Source organism: Lepidochelys kempii, chromosome 5 (assembly GCF_965140265.1).
Source record: "Lepidochelys kempii isolate rLepKem1 chromosome 5, rLepKem1.hap2, whole genome shotgun sequence".
NCBI classification, from domain to species: Eukaryota; Metazoa; Chordata; order Testudines; family Cheloniidae; genus Lepidochelys; species Lepidochelys kempii.
The window spans coordinates 132,529,040-132,546,953 of record NC_133260.1 but is presented as its reverse complement, the minus strand read 5'-3'; the positions used below and the strand labels follow the sequence as shown (position 1 = coordinate 132,546,953).

At 46.5% G+C, this 17,914-nt stretch overlaps 1 protein-coding gene across 6 annotated transcripts in view; it reads left to right on the top strand.

The window, feature by feature from the left end:
• The window catches only part of PSD3 (pleckstrin and Sec7 domain containing 3), a 177,166-nt gene that overhangs the window by 141,962 nt on the left and 17,290 nt on the right, over positions 1-17,914 (top strand). For 5 of the 6 annotated variants that reach the window (XM_073345935.1, XM_073345940.1, XM_073345941.1 and 2 more), the window contains one exon: positions 910-11,166. In XM_073345935.1, coding sequence (XP_073202036.1) covers positions 910-1,122 — 213 coding nt within the window. In that variant the 3' untranslated portion in view covers positions 1,123-11,166. Of the gene's footprint in view, positions 1-909; positions 11,167-17,914 lie in introns of those variants that run through there. The other variant, XR_012159160.1, reaches the window with a different exon arrangement.

Below are 17,914 nucleotides of genomic sequence, written 5' to 3'. Positions count from 1 at the left end.
CGACCTCAGGCGATCAGGTTGTGTTTCCCCATCCTGTTTTCCGAACACTGGACTTGCAGAATAGCCTCTTGGAGGCAAAGCGGAGTCGAGCTGCCCTGTAGAAGGCAGATGTTCAGCCCACCCGCCCGCTCTCCATGGGAGAGCCCAGCATAGAGAATCCCTGTGTGATTCTGTGCATGCTGTGTGATCCAGTGTTTTAATATCTAGGGTCACACGGGCTGGGACAGAGGGAGCAGAACCTGCGGTGGCCAGGTTGGTTGTGGCCACAGAAGTTTGGGGAGCTCTGAGGACAGTGGCAAACCTGAGCAGAAGGATTTTCGCAGTCCCTTTGGACCAGTGGTTTTCAGCCTATGGTCCGCAGCCCCCTGGGGGGGTCCACAGACTACGTCTAAGATTCCCAAAGGGGTCCGCAACTCCATTCAAAATTATTTTAGGGGTCTGCAAATGAAGAAAGGTTGAAAACCACTGCTTTGGACTGTCGTGTGTACGCATGCTGAGTAATGCCCTGCTGCGTGAGTGTTCCTGTTTTCTTTAATCAGGGCTACTTGTGCAGCAGGGTTTTGCTCTACTTCAGGAAGGTACAGCTCAGCATGCCCTGTATGGCTATTCAGAAACTGCCAACCATCAGTTATGTAAGTCTCCTTGTGCTCTTATTGGCCGAGGGCCATTAGGTACAGAGCAAAGATTTGCATGGTTGAGGAATAAACGTTGGCAATCGTACAGCATCCCTGGGCTCTGGCTGGCTCAGACATTTTCTGTGTGGTGTAATTATTATTAGCCACCATTGTTCACATACATATTAGACTCCTAGATTTCAAGGGGCCAGTCTGATGATCCACGTGGACCTCCTGCCTATCACAGCCCAGAGAAGTTCATCCAGACTGATCCATTCCTTTGTTCCTTTTCCAGAAAATCCGCTATGAGATTTATGTTGCCCTACTGAAAGAAGGGGGGAAGGAGCTTCTGAGCAGCGGAGAAAATGATGGGCCAGGACTGAAGAAATCCCATTCGAGTCCCTCGTTAAATCAGGAGTCTCCTGTTAGTGTCAAGGTGAAGCGAAACATCTCCGAGAGGAAGGACTACAGGCCAGAAACACCCAGCATCAAGCAGAAGGTCACTTAGACTGCATGAGACAGCTGTAGAAACAGCCATGCAGCAAAATACCATTGGTCAAAAGTTTCCTTTGCTAACCTGTCATTGACAAAAACAAACCAATGCATCTGCCTGAATGGGGTGGTAATGACATTTTCTATTGTATATTTTGTTGTTTCTGTACAGATTGTGGGAGGTGTCTTGGCTCCTCGTTTGCTTTGCCTTGTTAATTTATCATCTAGCCATTGAAGCACCTCTTTTTTTTTTTTTTTAAAGGGGTGGGAGTGGGACTCTCTGATTTATTGCACATCTCCTCCCCTTCTGTCCTCTTTCATTGGCACATGACTTTCATCTCAAGTCACCTGTGACCTTTCTCCTTGCAGTGGGAAAAGGAACTGGACAAGCACTGCAGCATAGTAAATGCTAGCTGCAGTGACGAGAAACGAATTGTTGCGGAGATGGAGCTGACCGCTCCCTGCAGGTTAGTTAAATTCTGACACTGCGACTGGAGATCTCCCAGTGATGTGAAACATACTGGTACTTGTACTATAGTGGTAGGAGCTGGAGGGTACTGGACTGTATTAACTCTGGACCCACACACACCAAGGGACTAAACAGTGAAAATCACCGGGAACGCTGGGCATACAGAATTAGAACAGGTTTTTCAATGTGAAGACTCTTTGGGGGCGCAGGGGGAGGGGGATGCCCAAAGCCATGTCCCTTTTGATGATTGATCCAGCCAGCATGAATTTTATTTTTCTATTTCATTAAGCAATAGGCTGTTGTAGATGACAACTGCTGCCTGTGTGTTGTAGTAGAAAAGGGAACCCCACATGTTTCTCAACAATACGCTCTCACGCTGCTGCCATATAGAGTCTTAATATGCATTGTTCATCTGCGGTTTCCCTCCAGAATTTTTATTCCTTTTTAGTAAGCGCAGGTATTCTGCAGTCACTCTGATACCAATGGAGGTGTTCTTCTGTTCTTTTCTGAAAGGAACTCTGTTAAACGATCCCTTGAATTTTTCACAAGTGTTTAGAAAGAATATGTTGGAACAGAAGTCCTGGTGACTCAGGGACTTAATGGAATAGAGACTCTTTGGTCTTAGAGCCAGAATCTGACCCCATTCCAGTTGCTCTGTCCCTGGCAGTCACAACGATGCAGCCATAGGGCCAGCAAAACCTGCTCTCTGTGGAGTCTCCTTTAATAGCAACTCCTGGCTTCTATATAAGGACATGGCCTGGGGAAAAGGGACTTGGCCAGGGTGTCTGTAGACCTCAGCTTTCCCCAGCTGCTGGAGTGGCCCTTTTGGGCTGTGGGTAGCCAGGTGTAACTTAAAGCAGCCCTGAGGTTGCCTTAACTTACACCAAGGGCCAGGATCCAGGGAGCATGAAGATGACTAAGAGACACCTTTGCTTCTTCCCAGGGCCTGCCCATCTTCCCAGGTCCCCCCAGCTCGTCTCGTCTGGGGGATCTAATCCTTAATATGCAAAGACAGCCCAGGTCAATATAAACTGCAGTAGGTGGCCTCGAAGAAACGTCTAGCTATCTCAGGTCTGGTTCTTGCAGGGGCTGGTATTTACATCACGGAGCTCCTCACTACAGAGGGTATACTTGTGGGCAGGCTCAGCAGAGAGGCCAAGGACTGATTGATTGGTCATGGACATCAAACCATTCTGGACTACTAATTTACCAGACTAGCAGGCAGTAGAGGGAGCAATCAAGCAAGATAAGGACCTTGCAGAGAAGCTAAATGATTTCTCTATACCAGCCTCCACCACAAAGAACAACCATGAGATACGTACCCCAGAGCTCTAGACTGCAATACCCATGCTGTGCTGTCAGAGATCGTAGCATTGAAAGAGGAGGTGGTGCACCACATTGATCATTTAGGATGCAGTAACTCACCAGGACCCGATGGTATTGATTCCAAGAGTTCCAATGTGACTTATGAATGGAGTGACTGAGCTGCTCACAAACATTTGTAATCTGCCGTCGTCCTAGAAATCTAGAGGATAGCCAGTGCCTGACCTGATTTTAAAAATGACACTGGGAGTGACTGCGATTCACAGAGCTGTGAGGCGGGCCGGTCAACATTTTCCAGCATTTGGATTTATTTTTTAAAAATTACGTTATGCTTAAAGTTAAACACATTGTCTAAGTGCTGCCCCGAAGAGAAACTTTCCTGAATTAGGGCCAAAGTTACGTGCTTGAGCAACATGCTGGGAAGTGTCATTCCCTGTAGACGAGAGCAAGGGTAATACACTTTGGAAGAAATAATTTGAACTACTCGTTGAGGGGTAGTAGATTAGCCACTCAGGAGAAAGGCCTAGGCGCCCTGCAGCTGTTCATTGTACAGCAGTAGTTTAAAAAAAAAAGGGCAGTAAACGAGAGGTTGAGTTATACCGAGAGAGAGAGAGCGCTAATACTCGGACTGCTAAATGCCGTTACATAGGGAGATGATCTTGACCATTTCACATCACTTCCTCACAGTAACAGTACAGCAGAAACAGAAATGGTCCAGAGAAGTCACAATTTGATCCCTGCTCCACTCCCAGGGCAGTGCAGCTCTACTCTGGCCCTTACTCAAGGCATCCAGGTACTTGTTGTGTTTGCCTTTTAAACCACCGCACTCTATTTGTAAAGAGGTGACAATTGCAAATGTTTGCGTTGGCTTTTAAGATAGTCTGGCTGCCCATGGGTTGTGTTTGAATTGTTGATCTCTCCGTCACAAGCGGAAATTCTCCCATACAGTATCTTTCTCAATCTACGCAGAAACAGGATAATTCATGCTCACGACTAGGGAGCTCCTTGCAGATGAGTGAATTTCATGCAGTTTGAAAAGTCAGACACAGTGAATCACAAAATGCATTTTATTGATTTTGTCAAATGCAGTTTAGTTTTAATTATTTATTACGCTACTCCGGAGTGTGTTTGTACATGGATTGTGGTATATTTTGTAAAACGTATCCAGTCTTAGTAAAATGCAATTTCACTTCAGCTTTCAGCCGTTCAATATTCCCTGAGCTCCGCCTGCTTTTTGTGAGAGTTCTGAGGTGGGCAGATTAGTGATCTGAGAATTTGTGAGGTTTTAGTATCATTTGAAATTCCCACTGCTGGCTGTGTCTCTTTACAGCTGACCTGTGTCGCCATGTCCTTTGATAGGTTTTACTGAAACAAGTAAAGAGAAAACACAAAGGCAGATCCTGCTGCCATTGAAGTAAGTGGCAAAACTCCACAGACCTCACTGAGCAGGATCAGAGTGCTGACCAGTATTGCAGTTTGGTGTGCTTTTAACATTACAGCATAGCAAAGGGCAAGGTTCTCAGAAGGTGTAAATCAGCACTGAAGAGACTGGAACTATGCCATTTGACCCCTGACACACACAATCCCATCCCCCGAGAATCTAGCTTGTTATGTGTTGCACATTATTTTCAAAGTACCTTGCTTTCCAGCTCCTGGATATTTGCTTTTAGCAGAGAAGATAAATGTGTGATTATACTGTATAGGTGCCCAAGTCCTTCACTGCTGTCAAGAAACATTGCAGCTGAAGAGGGACAAGGTTGCAAAGGTCACTTTTTAAAGCCACTTCTGTGTTTCTTTTGGCTTGGGCCCACTGTGTGCCAGGCTGGTCTTCTGGTGCAAGTTAGAGCAGCCTAAAGGCTGCTGTAAATTGCACCAGCCGCCCAGTAATTCCAAGGGAAAATATGGCAGCCAGGAATCACTGGGTTGTGAGAACCTCCAGCCACACAACCTGTTCCCAGCCATTCCCCCAGTGCTGGCCACAGGGAGGGGACAGGGCACAAGAGCCAGTGTTCTGCCTCCAGCTATATCACCGGAGGATTTCTCCACAGTGAGGTGATTGTGACGTCCGTGATCGGTTACCCTGGCTTCAGGGCACTGGCCCAGTGCAGGTCTAGATTGGATTTGAACAGGAGGTCCCTTTCTGATAACAAGCAGCTCAGAATAGCTGAGGATGTCAGCATCCATGCAGGATGCTTTGGATTGTCACTCTGTAGTCAGAACTCTCATGATTAACCCTTTGCACTCACCTCCAAGGAGCTACACTGACCTGGACGGAGAGGTGCCATGCTGTGCTCTTAGGGTTTGCTCTTGCTCACTCGAAGGGCAGTGTGCAGGGGACTCCCAAATCCTGGGTATTTCAGCATGTGCAGTACCTCTTGCCCAATGAGGCCTCCACCTCCCTTGCTTTCATGTAGACTTTCCCCAGGTTTTTCTCCTGCAGATTCTAATCCTGATGCCATATCTCAGGCCAGTCTCCGACTGAAGGCATTGGGATTGCTGCGTGAGAGTGTTGGGATTGGGCCCGTGGCAGGGCTGGCTAGCTCTGCAACATTACAGCTCATGGGGTGCGCTCCAGGGGCTAGAGTAGCCATTCTAAACTGGTGGGGGAGGGGGAGGCACCTGCTGGGTCCTGTCTGCCAGTGGACAGCTGCAATAATCTCATGGTCATTAGGCCCCAGCAGGAGCCTGGGTCTCTCCCTCCTGCTGAGGCTCCTTCTCCTTCTCTTCCTCTATCTATCCATCCAACCTGAGAACAGCTCTTCCCCACCCGTCCCACACAGAGACCACGGGCTGGGCTCCAGGGAAGGGGAGCTGCTCCACAGCCCCTTGGAGCAGAACTTCCCACCTTCCAGCATTGGTGGTGTGGGGGAATGGGGGAGCAAGGACAGAGAAGCAAAACCAGCACCTGCCCTCGGCCCCCTCCCCAAGACCACAAGCTGCTAAACACACACACACACACACACACACCTTTTCTAACACACACACACACACCCCTTTTTCTAACCCACAACCACCCAAAATATCTCAGAACCCGAATCCCATAATCCTTTGCAAATGGAAAGGATTCTGGGGTTTGGTGCATGGGATGAGTCTGTAGGTCATGGCTGAGAGTTGCTGGGCTGGCGCGCACGTACGTGTGTGTGTGTAAATTAAAAAAAATCTGGAGCGTGGCCAATCTCCACCCAGGCCTGCAGCCTTTTAGACCAGCTTGTACATTGTTAGCTCAGTTGTTGTCAGTAGGTGGGTAACTCAGTCAGCTGAGGAATAATGTAGTTGAGCTGTTGGGACTATGGTTTCATTGAAACTTAGATTCAAACTATTTCTCAGATTCTTGATAGTTTGGAAATTGTTAAAAGAATTTTCCCAGGGCCCAGTGTTTCCTCCTCCTTTGAGGAGTGTCCCTGGGAATGCTCCATGTGAGGGGTGCATGCCTCCCGGACGCCTGAGATTGGAGATTTTTGGCAGCAGTGCTCATATGGGCCACACATGCACCCTCGCTATCCTCATGTCCCGTGCCGAGGATAATATGGGGTTGCGACGGACGAACCACCCTCAGTTCTTTCTCAACCACCTGGCCAGAGCGGAGTGTTCATAGTGCTAACCGTTATGGGCTTTTCACTTCATGCCTTGTGGAAGACCTCCTGTTTGATGGGTGCGGTGCGTTCAGGCTCAAGATCACAGAGACACTCTAGAGAGTAAAAGACACGAAGGCCATTGCTAAGCCTCTGGGATGTTGCACAGGCATGTTAGGCTCACAAGAGGGAGAAGTTTTTCTCTCTAGTGGAGCAGAGACTCTGTTCACATTCTGCAGCCCCATAATCTGCTTTGGACTTTTTACCATAGTTAACCACTCTTGGTTTCTCCTTGTCTCCTATCATGGTGCACTTGTCTGCCATCTCAGTGCATCGCCTGCCAGTGGATGGTTCTGCTGGTCTCTCTTCTTTCATGGTGAGGCCCCAGGCTGGTGCTGGCAAGGTTGATGAACTCCTCCATTTGAGCCCTTGGTGGTGTGCTCATTCTGTCTGCAATGAAAGGCTGCATTTTCAATCATAATTACATCTGGGAGGAGAGTGACTGAGTCCCGGATTCCTGGGGCTCTTCCTCCTTTCCCTGTATTCCACACGGACACAGCTGTCCTGCGGCCTCATTCCAGAGTTAGAGCGAAGAAGGTGTTTTCCCTGAAAGACACTTAATATCCCATGTTCTCTTCCCAAAGCCTCACTCTTACCCAGGGGCACATGCAGCCCATGCTGTCAAGAGGGCTTGGAGATTTTATTTTGTTAGGCAGTTAGGAAGCAGAGAGGCATTTTGTGACTTTTGGGGATCAGTGTGAATGGGATGCCATTTCCACTCAGTACCTGTCTAAGTAGATATACCTGTGCCTTGAGACATATTAGCTAGGCTATCCGAACATGAGCTTTTGAGGCTGTTTTTCTGAACATTGATGACTTGCTTAGCAGTATTTCGTTCAGAGAAGTCTACTGGGCTGCTGCCTGCATAAACATTCACCCAGTGCTACTTTCTCAGCTTGGCATCTACATCTCAGGCTTGCTCTTGGTAGGGCAGTTCTGAAGCCCGTGTGTAACTCTCTGAGGTCTGTATGGAACGTGTCCTGGGCTCAACTAGAATTCTTCAGCCCACACTCCTGGACTTGTTCAGCTCTTGACGACCCCAAATGGGACTATGAAGAGGCCTAGAGAAGAAAGGAGCTATTTCCATGGTTACTCGTAGCTCATGGTGAGCATTGCTTCTGCCTATTCACACTCCCTGCCTACCTTCCCTTTTGCCTTGGAGTTCTTGGGGTGTTTGAAAAGACACTCAAGAAACCAAAGCTGCTGTTACTATGCAAAATAGCCATTTATGGCCTAGTGGAAAGGGCACTGGATTGAGACTCGGGAGACCTGGAGTCCATCCCTAGCTCTCCTACTGACCTGCTGAGTGACCTTGGGCAAGTCACTTCACTACTCGGTGCCTCTGTTTCCCCATATGTAAAACAGGGATAATGATACTGTCCCCCTTTGTAAAGTGCTTTGAGATCTACAGGTGGAAAGAGCTGTTTAAGAGCTAGGTTTTATAATTCCCTGACACTTTTTTCTTTTCCCAACACAATACAATGCTTCTTATTCAATACTGTGAGTTAATAAGAGCAAGGAAAAATGTGGTATAGGGAAACCTGGCTTAATGCAGGCGAATGATTCTGACGCCGATTGCAAATGACTGAATGTTGCTCATTAGCATGGGAACAAATAATGCAATATGTAAGGCTCACGCACCGTAAAATGTAACTTGTTCATTTCTCTTGTTGACAGCACTGAGGTTTAGCTTTGATTATTTATTATAACACTCCATAGATTAGTAGGAGACGTGGGTTGGAGCTTTCTAAAGTGCTCAACATTGTCCTTTCTCTGCTCCCACTGTCTAGGGTGGGCTGATAGCACTGTGTAACTTGACTAAATCCAATGGCATGGATACAGAACAAGAATTTCTTGGCAGCTTTAAAGTTCGGAGATTACTGCTCATCTCACGAAGTTAAAGTGAGCATCCAGTACCTGTTGAGTGTGTTTAAGCAGTGAGCGTGTGTGAATGTGGGTGTGGTTCTTATGCAATGTATGGCTTCTGTGATCAAACTCCGCAAAGGTTATTCTTTTCCAATGCTTCGGTTTTGTCCAGACAGTGTAATGGCTATAAACAGCAGGCGTGGGTTGTTTCAGCCAGTTGAACGGTTGTTAAAAGCTTTTGTAGGTTTAGCGTTTTTCTCAATCCAGCCTTGCCGTGGCATGTTCTGCAGAATCATAGAATATCAGGGTTGGAAGGGACCTCAGGAGGTCATCTAGTCCAACCCCCTGCTCAAAGCAGGACCAATCCCCAATTAAATCATCCCAGCCAGGGCTTTGTCAAGCCTGACCTTAAAAACTTCTAAGGAAGGAGATTCCACCACCTCCCTAGGTAACGCATTCCAGTGTTTCACCACCCTCCTAGTGAAAAAGTTTTTCCTAATATCCAACCTAAACCTCCCCCACTGCAAGCTGTTGGGTGCTCAGGAAATTTGAAAAAAAAGTAATTTCTTTAGGAGCATAGAGATCAGTTGTGGGGTGGGAGTTGAAAAAGCTCTCGACATTGGGCTAACTCTGCTCCTGTTGTTGTCATCCACTGCCTTAAAAGGGAGCAAAGTTAGGCCATCACTGAGCACTTTTGCAAATGCCTACCTATGAGCCTAATTTAAGGCTCCCATTGTTTAAAGAAATCTTGGCCAAGTTCTGTGAATAATCCACATGGGGTAACATTTTCAAAAATGCCTTAGTCACTTGGCTGCCTAAATGTCATTAGACTTCTAGGTCACTTAGGCCCTTTTGAAAATGTTACCCCAGGCTGTCGTGGTTTTGCAAGAGTGGTGGGGATTTACTGTAACAATTGCAGAGATATGTGTAAGAATCCATGTGGTTGATAAGTTACAAAGAGTGGCAGGGGGAAGTGTCAGCTGTGAGCATTTCAAGTGGTGCCCTCAGGTTTCCTTTGGAAAGTGTGAAACAGTTGAGGGATTTTTAGCCCAAATAAATATGTAATAAAATCCATTGGGTTTGCAGAATGATATCAGAGTCAGTGTTGCAGTTTGTATGATGTTGGAACGACCTGGATTAAACCAGTAGAGGAGGAATGGAGATTTAGGGCTAGATTCTGCCCTGAATGGCAAAGCACTTAAGCATGAACTTAACTTTAAGCACATGAGCAGCTTCAGTGAAGTCAGGCCTAAGTGCTTTGCTGGATCAGGGCCAGAGAGCTTGCATTTTACAGGACTGAAAACTTAGTGGAATAGACTCCAACTGAGGATGAAATGACGAGGGTAAATCCCATCAACTTTGGTCGGGCCAGCCAGGATCCTGGGCTCCCTGTATCAGGGATCTGAGATGTTTCTTTGGCGTCCACCCTGTGTGGGATAATGTAGTGAAATGGGGTGGCTCAGCAGTCTCCTGCAGCCTTTAAAGAGTCCTCATTGACCCACTGTGACCACACGGTTATGGCTGAGACATTGCAGTGATTTCTCTTCCCTTAGACCAGGAAATCAGTGTTGAGCTCTCAGTCATCAGTCACTGTGGGGGGCTTGTGTGGAAATGTTCGCTTTTAATGGTAGCCTTCTGCCCCAGCACTTCAGAGAACACTCCACACAGAAACATGCACCTCCGCAGCTAAGCTATCACCTTGATTTAGATCAAAGCTTATTGGAATAATGCTCTACAGTGTTCAGGAACAGGCAGGACAGGGCCAGAGAGAGCCCCTGGGTGGGGCCCAGCAGTAAACCCTGCTGTTTACGTTGTCTCTGGATACTGCTCTGTGCTCTTTGCTAGTATAGGAACTTTATAATCCCTTTATAATCTCACTTGTTTTCCTTTTACTATTGAGACGCCAGTGGATTTGTTTACATGGCAGGCAGTTTAGTCCATCGTCACTGCTCTCTGGAGAGCCACTCTGTCTGTAATGGAGCAGTGCTGAGGTTCTCTCCAGCCCTTCTCCACGGGAATAAATCCTGCTGCTCTGACCCTTGGGGCAGGCCCTATTTAAGGTCTATGCTGGCTCTCCCCACTAAGGGTAAATTTCTCTATATAGAGGCCCTATTTCACATCTGTGGTCAAAGAGCCAGAGGGATGCAGACCTGATTGAGGCCCCAAATCATGAAAGCATTTCAACAAGTGCTTAAGCGCCACCGATGTACGTGGGACTTAATCACGTGCTTTCCCGACTAGAGCTGCTGTCCTGAATCAGGGCCTTTGCTGTTTTCTAACGGTACCATAGGATGCCCTTGGATTTCCTATTCTAGTCTATGTGACAGGTACTAGAATGATAATTCCTCGTAAATGAAGGCACTTATAGACTGTCCTGTCTCCCTGGGGAAAGGACTCGTGGCTATTGTTATATCGTTTAAATAATATTTTGAAATGAAGTTTACATTGCTTTGTTTTTCCTCCGAGGTGACTGTATATAAATATTTCCCTCTCTTTGAGCATAGCTGGAGTAAGCAGACAAATAATTTGCCTCTGATGTATTGAAACTGTGAGATCTAGTTCTCTCTTGTGTACACGTTCACGATTATAACTCTTGTTCCTCTGTGTTTTATAAGGCGGGATAATGTTGCTTCAGGGTAACTACAAGTCTGCAGCCTTCTGAATGATTTTTGTGTAATTGAAATCGAGCAAAGCAGTGAAGGATTTCACACATGTATATGATATATGTATATGTACAAACTTTAGAAAGAAATAAACCAAATGTATTTCATTTGCTGGATTTGAGTGCACCTTCATTTAAGCTGTTGCTCTTTAATATTTGTGTTACACCAGAACTTACAGGTATCCACTGGGTCAGAGCCCCATTGTGGTAGGTGCTATACAGACGCAAAGCATATGACCATCCTTGCCCCAAAGGTCTCACGATCTAAACTGAATGCTGTAGCAGGTGGATGAGACAACAAGGGGTCTGGAGTGGAGCAAGATGCCTACAGTTCTTAGCCAGCTGGCAGCAGTAACCACAGTATTCACAACTCACCACCTTGCCTCTCGCTGATCAGTGGCATTGTTCCAGATGTACGGCTGCAAAGGTGAAGTTTGAGAGGTGACTTGAAGGAGAATACGACGGTAGCTTTACAGACTGGCCCTGGGTGCTTTTCCCAGGCGTGAGGGGTGGCCTGGAAGAAGTGTGCAATCAAGGCTCGTGTCATTCGCTCAGCAGAAAGGAGTGGTTTCAGAATCGCCTGGTCATTTTCTCTCTCAAAACACATTTTAACGTCCAAAGTCATGTGCAGCCACTGGCTGGGCTCGTAATCCCCGTCTACCTCATCCTTGTGAAGTGACAGCTATAGTAAATTGCTCTGCAGCTGGTTACACATGCCTGCTGCTGCAGCTGTTGGGCAGAATTGAGGGCATGGGCAGGGAGGGTAGGAGGAAAGGGGGCAAACACAGAGGCCAGAGGGGGTAAGAAACTGGGAGGGGTATGGGCTGAGGTCTGGGGACACCAGAACCACATGGAAGGGGGCTGGCATTGTGCTCCCAGGTTGTGGAATGGGTGAACCTCTTAGGGAAGAAAGAGGGGGGAGGTCACATGGAGTGGGGGAGGAGAGTGGTGGGGCATGCAGGAGGTATACAAGGAGGACATAAGGGGCACAGAGTATGCAGGGGGCCAGAACGGGTGCGGGAGGCATGGAGGACTCCTTAAATTAGGGGTGTGAAATGTGCAGAGGCAATAATAGCAAACATGCATGCCCTTTTTAAAAAATCACACCACACACCACTGTACTAGGAAGATTTCTCTGCATCTTTGTCCATGTTGAGGTTTTTGTCTGCGGGAATTCCCTCAAGTTAGAGATGAGGCACTTGTAGTTAGACAGGTAAGACCAGTCTTATTCAGTATTTGTATTAATGACCTTGCACAAAAATAGGAGTATACTAATGAAATGTGCTGATGATACAAAGTCGGGAGGCATTGTCAATACAGAGCAGGACTGGACTGTCATACCAAAATATCTGGATAACCGTGAAGACTACAGTGACAGAAACGGCATGAAATTTAATAATACAAACTGCAAGGTCATGCACTTAGGGTCCAATAATAAGAATTTCTGCTGCAAGCGGGGGGCTTATCTGCTGGAAGCAACAGGGGAGGAGAGAGACCTGGGTGTGTGGGTATGAGCCACCAAGGTAATGCAGGTGTGGAAAAGGGAAATGCAATCTTAGGATGTATTAGGTGAGGTATTTCCAGTAGAGATAGGGAAGTATTAAAGCCATTGTCCAAGGCATTGGTAAAACCTCATCTGGAATCTGTGTACAGTTCTGGTCACCCATGTTAACGATTAATTTAAACTGGAACAGGTGCAGAGAAGAACTACTCGGATGATCAGAGGAACAGAAGGCCTATTTTATGAGACGAGAAGAGCTTGGCTTGTTTAGTCTAGCAAAAAGAAGGGGATCTGATTACCTTCCTAATTTATTTATAGAGAGCAAATTCCCAGGAGCATGAAGAGCTGTTTAAGCTAAAGGACAATGCTGGTACAAGAACAAACAGATGACCTGGCCGTGAACAAATTCAGGTTGGAAATAAGGAGAAGGTTTCTAACCATCATAGGGGTGAGGTTCTGGAACAGCCTCTATGATGGGTTCGGTCACAGAGACCCCCTTGGGACTGTCACCTGATGTGCTGAAATTACCTGAGCCCCTTTTCTCTGCCAGTTTGGGCCTCCAGAACCCTGCCTTGTTGAGCCAGACATGCCAGCCTGCTCCAACACAGAGCAGGGTCTGACCCACATGCCCCAAATCTGCAGACTTAACTGAAAACAGCTTAAGAAGTGTTCCTGTCTCCAGTGCCCAGTATTCAGTCTTTCTGGGAGCCTAAACCCCAAATAAATCCGTTTTACTCTGTATAAAGCGTATACAGGGTAAACTCATAAATTGTCCGCTCTCTATAACACTGATAGAGAGAGATGCACAGCTGTTTGCTCCCCCAGGTATCAATTACTTACTCTAGGTCAATTAATAAGAAAAAGTGATTTTATTAAGTATAAAAAGTAGGATTTAAGTGGTTCCAATAACAGACAGAAAAAAGTAAGTTACTAAACAAAATAAAACAAAATGTGCAAGTTTAAGCCTAATACAATAGGAAACTGAATATAGGTAAATCTCAGCCTCAGAGGTGTCCCAATAAGCTAGTCTGGGTCCAGCAATCACTCACACCCCCATAGTTACTGTCCTTTGTTCAAGTTTCTTTCAGGCATCTCTTGGGGGTGGAGAGGCCATCTCTTGAGCCAGCTGAAGACAAAATGGAGAAGTTTCCTGGGCCTCTTATATTCTTTCTCTTGTGGGTGGAAACACCTTTGTTCTGTGAAAAATCAAGCAACAAGATGGAGTTTGTAGCTACTTGGGCAAGTCACATGTCCATGAATGATTCAGCTTTTTGCAGGCCGATTGCTTACATGTTAGTTTGCTTACATGTTAGTTACATTGCTTACATGTTAGTTTGAACATTCCCAGGAAAGCTCAGATGTGGATTGACGTCTCCCAAAGTCCATTGTCAGTGAAGTGTTTCTTGATTGGGTACTTACTGAGAATAGTCCTTTCTCAAGGAGCTGACCAAATGCTTCACTGAGGCTGCTTAGAATCAAACACATTGAGATACAAGTACATAGCCAATATTCATAACTTCAAATACAAAAATGATACACACATACAGACAGCATAATCATAACCAGCAGACTGCAACCTTTCATAGACACCCCACTTGATCTCCTCTGTACAAGACCTGGTGCAACCATAGGACCCTGGTTGCAACAATGATCTATATGGTCACAGTTCACGTCAATAATGTCACAGCCTCCCAATAGAAGTTGTGGGTGCAAACAACTTAATTAGTTGTAAGAGAGAGCTGGGCAAATTTATGAGTGCAATTGCGTGATGAGGTTGCTTGTGATGGTAGGAGGCAGGGCTCAGCAGGCCTGGGGCTCACTTACAGTTTGTCTCTGATGTTCCTAAAGCTCATGTTTCAGGGTTTCAGCCTGCCACTAGCAGGGATCAGGAAGGGATTTTCCCCCTGAAGTGTATTCTGGGAGAGGGTTTTTATGTCCTTCCTCTGAAACATCAGGGATGTCCACAACTGGAGATGAGATGTGGGGGAGGGCAGGGTGGGCCTCTGAGGTGGCACCGAGCATTCTCTCAGGTGCTTGGCTGGCTGGTTCTTGCTCACATGCCCAGGGTCTAAGCATCCTATGTGGGGTTGGGAAGAAATTTTCCCCCAGGTCAGGCTGGCAGTGACCTGGGTGGGCGGGGTTTGCCTTCCTCTGCAGCGTGTGGATGTGGGTCACTTACCAGGGTTATCTGGGTATATCTCACTTGATCATTTCCCTGCCATTGTGGGGGCCTTAGGCACTGGTGCACCTCAGTCCGTCCTATTCCCTGCCTGCGGCTGCCTTCCTCTAGTCTCCTTTGGGCTGTAATAGTTTGATCTCATTTTGATTGTTGGGTTTAGTGTGTTGGTGCTGGGTGGTATTGGTCTGACATACAGGAGATCAGACCAGAGGATCTAGTGCCCCCTCCAGGCCTTAAAGTCTACGACTCTGTAAGTATTACAGTTCAAATGGATGTTCACATTCTTAGGATCATCGTTAGTGCTCGGAATTGAGGACTGTTGCACTCTGCTACGATATTCCCAATTCCCATTCAGGGAGGAGCTGATGACTTGAAAATAAGCAGATTGTTAATTCTAGCACATGGTATGTTGATTTATTCTAGTATAAAGGACCAAATATGGTGTGTATGCGGAAGCCCATAGAGAAAATCTATGAAGTGTCTCACATGAGCACAAGTTAATTTAACTATGCCTGAAAATATTCTCCTCACTTATGAACGTTACTCTCAGGGCTATTCACAACTCCTTTCATTTTGTTTTTCCTGCTGACGCAGGCTACTGTGATAAGCATTTTCTGTCCGTAATCAAAATACATGTTCACAATGCTTTAAACTATAACGAAATGTCAAAACAGCAGCTTCCACCTGCAAACTGGAAAACCGACGCATTTACATTCACTGGCATTGTCCTGAGACACACCACAGTAGGAGATGCTGGAAAGGGTTCGGTTGTGGATGCAGGTGGAAACCCAAAGGCCACTGCTGCATTGGGGCCCCAGTTGCTCCAGATCTGCTCAGCCCATATATAAAGAATCCAGTGAGGGGGTGGTGATTTAAGCAGGAGGTGATCATATGCCTGCAGCTAAATCCATGCTATTATTATGTGTATTGTGCTTTAGCACCCAGGAGTTGTAGTTATGGACCATGTGACAGGGTGCTGGGCAAGGGGTTGCTGATTCAGCCCTCTGTCATGCCAGCACCTATTTAGGGGGATAGATTAGAGCTGGCTGGAGATTGCCTCCCCAGTTAGGGCCAGGTTGAGACAGCTGCTTCATAATTAGCCTGGGGGGGTATAAAAGCCTCAGGGCAAAGAAGCTAGGGGAAGAGCAGAAAGAAAGGGAAAAGTCAGGGAGTGGAAGCAGGGAGGTAGCTCTTCCGTCCCTCCCTCCCTGCAGATGGTGAAGGGCCAACTGTGCATGGTGAGACGGCAATGAGAACAAGTCTGTGAATAAACTGCACCAGTGGATACTAACCCCAGGGTCTCAGAATGACTTTGTGGACTTAGTAGAGGCAGGAGCTACGGGGGCTCTGCCATGCTCTGCTACAGACCAGGACTCCATTGTGCTAGGTGCTGTACAAACACAGGACAAAAAGATGGTTCATGCCCTAAAGAGCTTAAATCTCTAATGCAATAAGGTTAGTAACCACACAGAGGTACACAGGCCAACCTGGCATGGTGCTGTGTAATAGTATGTTCTCATCTAGCAACTCAAAGGTGGAAACCAGCAGTTTGAGGTACTATAAAGTATAAATGCAGGAGGGCTGCTGCTAAGATTCACTGTCATTATCATGTTTCCTTGCAGTTATCGTATGAGTTACTCCTGACCTCATTTTGGACCTGATGCAAAGCACACTGCAGTTAATGGAGAGACTCCCATTGACTTTAATGGGCTTTGGTTCAGGTTCTTAACTGGTCATAAGACAAACTCCATTTTGTGATGACCTCCAAAGCAGCCTTCCTCCTTAGCACCGAAATCATTGTTATTGCTGCTTTGCATGGGGAGACCCGCTCAACAGCAAGATAACTTCCATCCCTCTCCAGAGAAACTTAAGCAACGATAAGGTTAATGATGACCAGTAATGGAACATGCCTCAGGCCAACCACTAAAGGAGAATGTACCCATGTGCAGAAGCTAGAAACCACTGATCACGGGCTATAATAAAGGGATGAGTTTAGAGAATGCAAAAATAACAGGAAAGAAGACACTCTAGAAAAACAAGTATTGTGGAATTAGAATACCGGGGTAGTATTTTACAACGCACATGTGCAAAAGTGCTTGTATATGCCCCTCACTAAGGGACAAAAATACCCAAACTGTTACATGCAAGCTGGGGTCTGCAAACGCATGTACCTATTCATGTGCATCCACCAGCTTGAATGCACATAGGGTATTTGGGCAACTAGGTCAGGCAGGGGGAAAAATGCATGAGTACTTCAGCATGCATGGATTTGAAAATGCAACCCTTCAGAGGATGTGTTGAAATCCACTGGTATAGAAAGCCGGGGGATTCTAAAAGAAATCAGAAATATGGCTCAACATACTAGATTTCCTCTGCAAAAAAGACTGCAAGGAACAAGACTCATTCCAATGTGAGTGCAATGAGGCTGGAGGAGAAGAAACACAACATGGCCATACTGTAAATGACAAGCATGGGAGACAAGTTACACAGTCAGTGAAGACTTGGAAAAAAACAGAATTAGTTAATGCTAGCCCAGGGGGAATCAGAAAGGTTTTTCATAGGGGCGGGGGGTGGGGGCAGCAGCCAGCCTTGTCTGAAAGTTGCCTAGTGCTTTCTATTGTAAAAATTCTTCTGACCACATTTTGAAGATCTCTGATGCCTCCATGTTTTGCTGCAGAGCTTTGAAAATTGGCAGGCAGACCTGAGGTCAGGGAGGTGCCTTTTGTTGGCCATTCAGATTGAACCAAGTTAAGAGCAGTCCATTTTTCCCCTTATTTGTGTTGTGTTGTCTGGAAGAGTGAACTACCTGGAGCTGAGCATTGTCACCGTAACATGGAGCAGTTTGTTCGGAAGGAAGTCTGTACAGTCCAAAGGGCTACAGACATCACTGAAAAAAACCTAAATCTCCATGTCTGAAGAAAATGTCATTCCCAGAAAACATCTTTTCAATCTCCCCCTGATGCTCAGAACTGCTGTACTAGCAGCATTCATCCCCCTTGTCCTCTGATGTTTTTCATGTTCGGTCTCCACTGGAAGCTGAATATTTTTAGAACGATTGAGCAAATTCCACTGTTCAGAGGTTCGGCAAAGGTGCAAAGACCACCCGTGTGCCTTTTACAACAATTCTAACGACGCTTTGTCAGAGAAAGCACAGCAAAGGCAGCTGACAGCTGTAA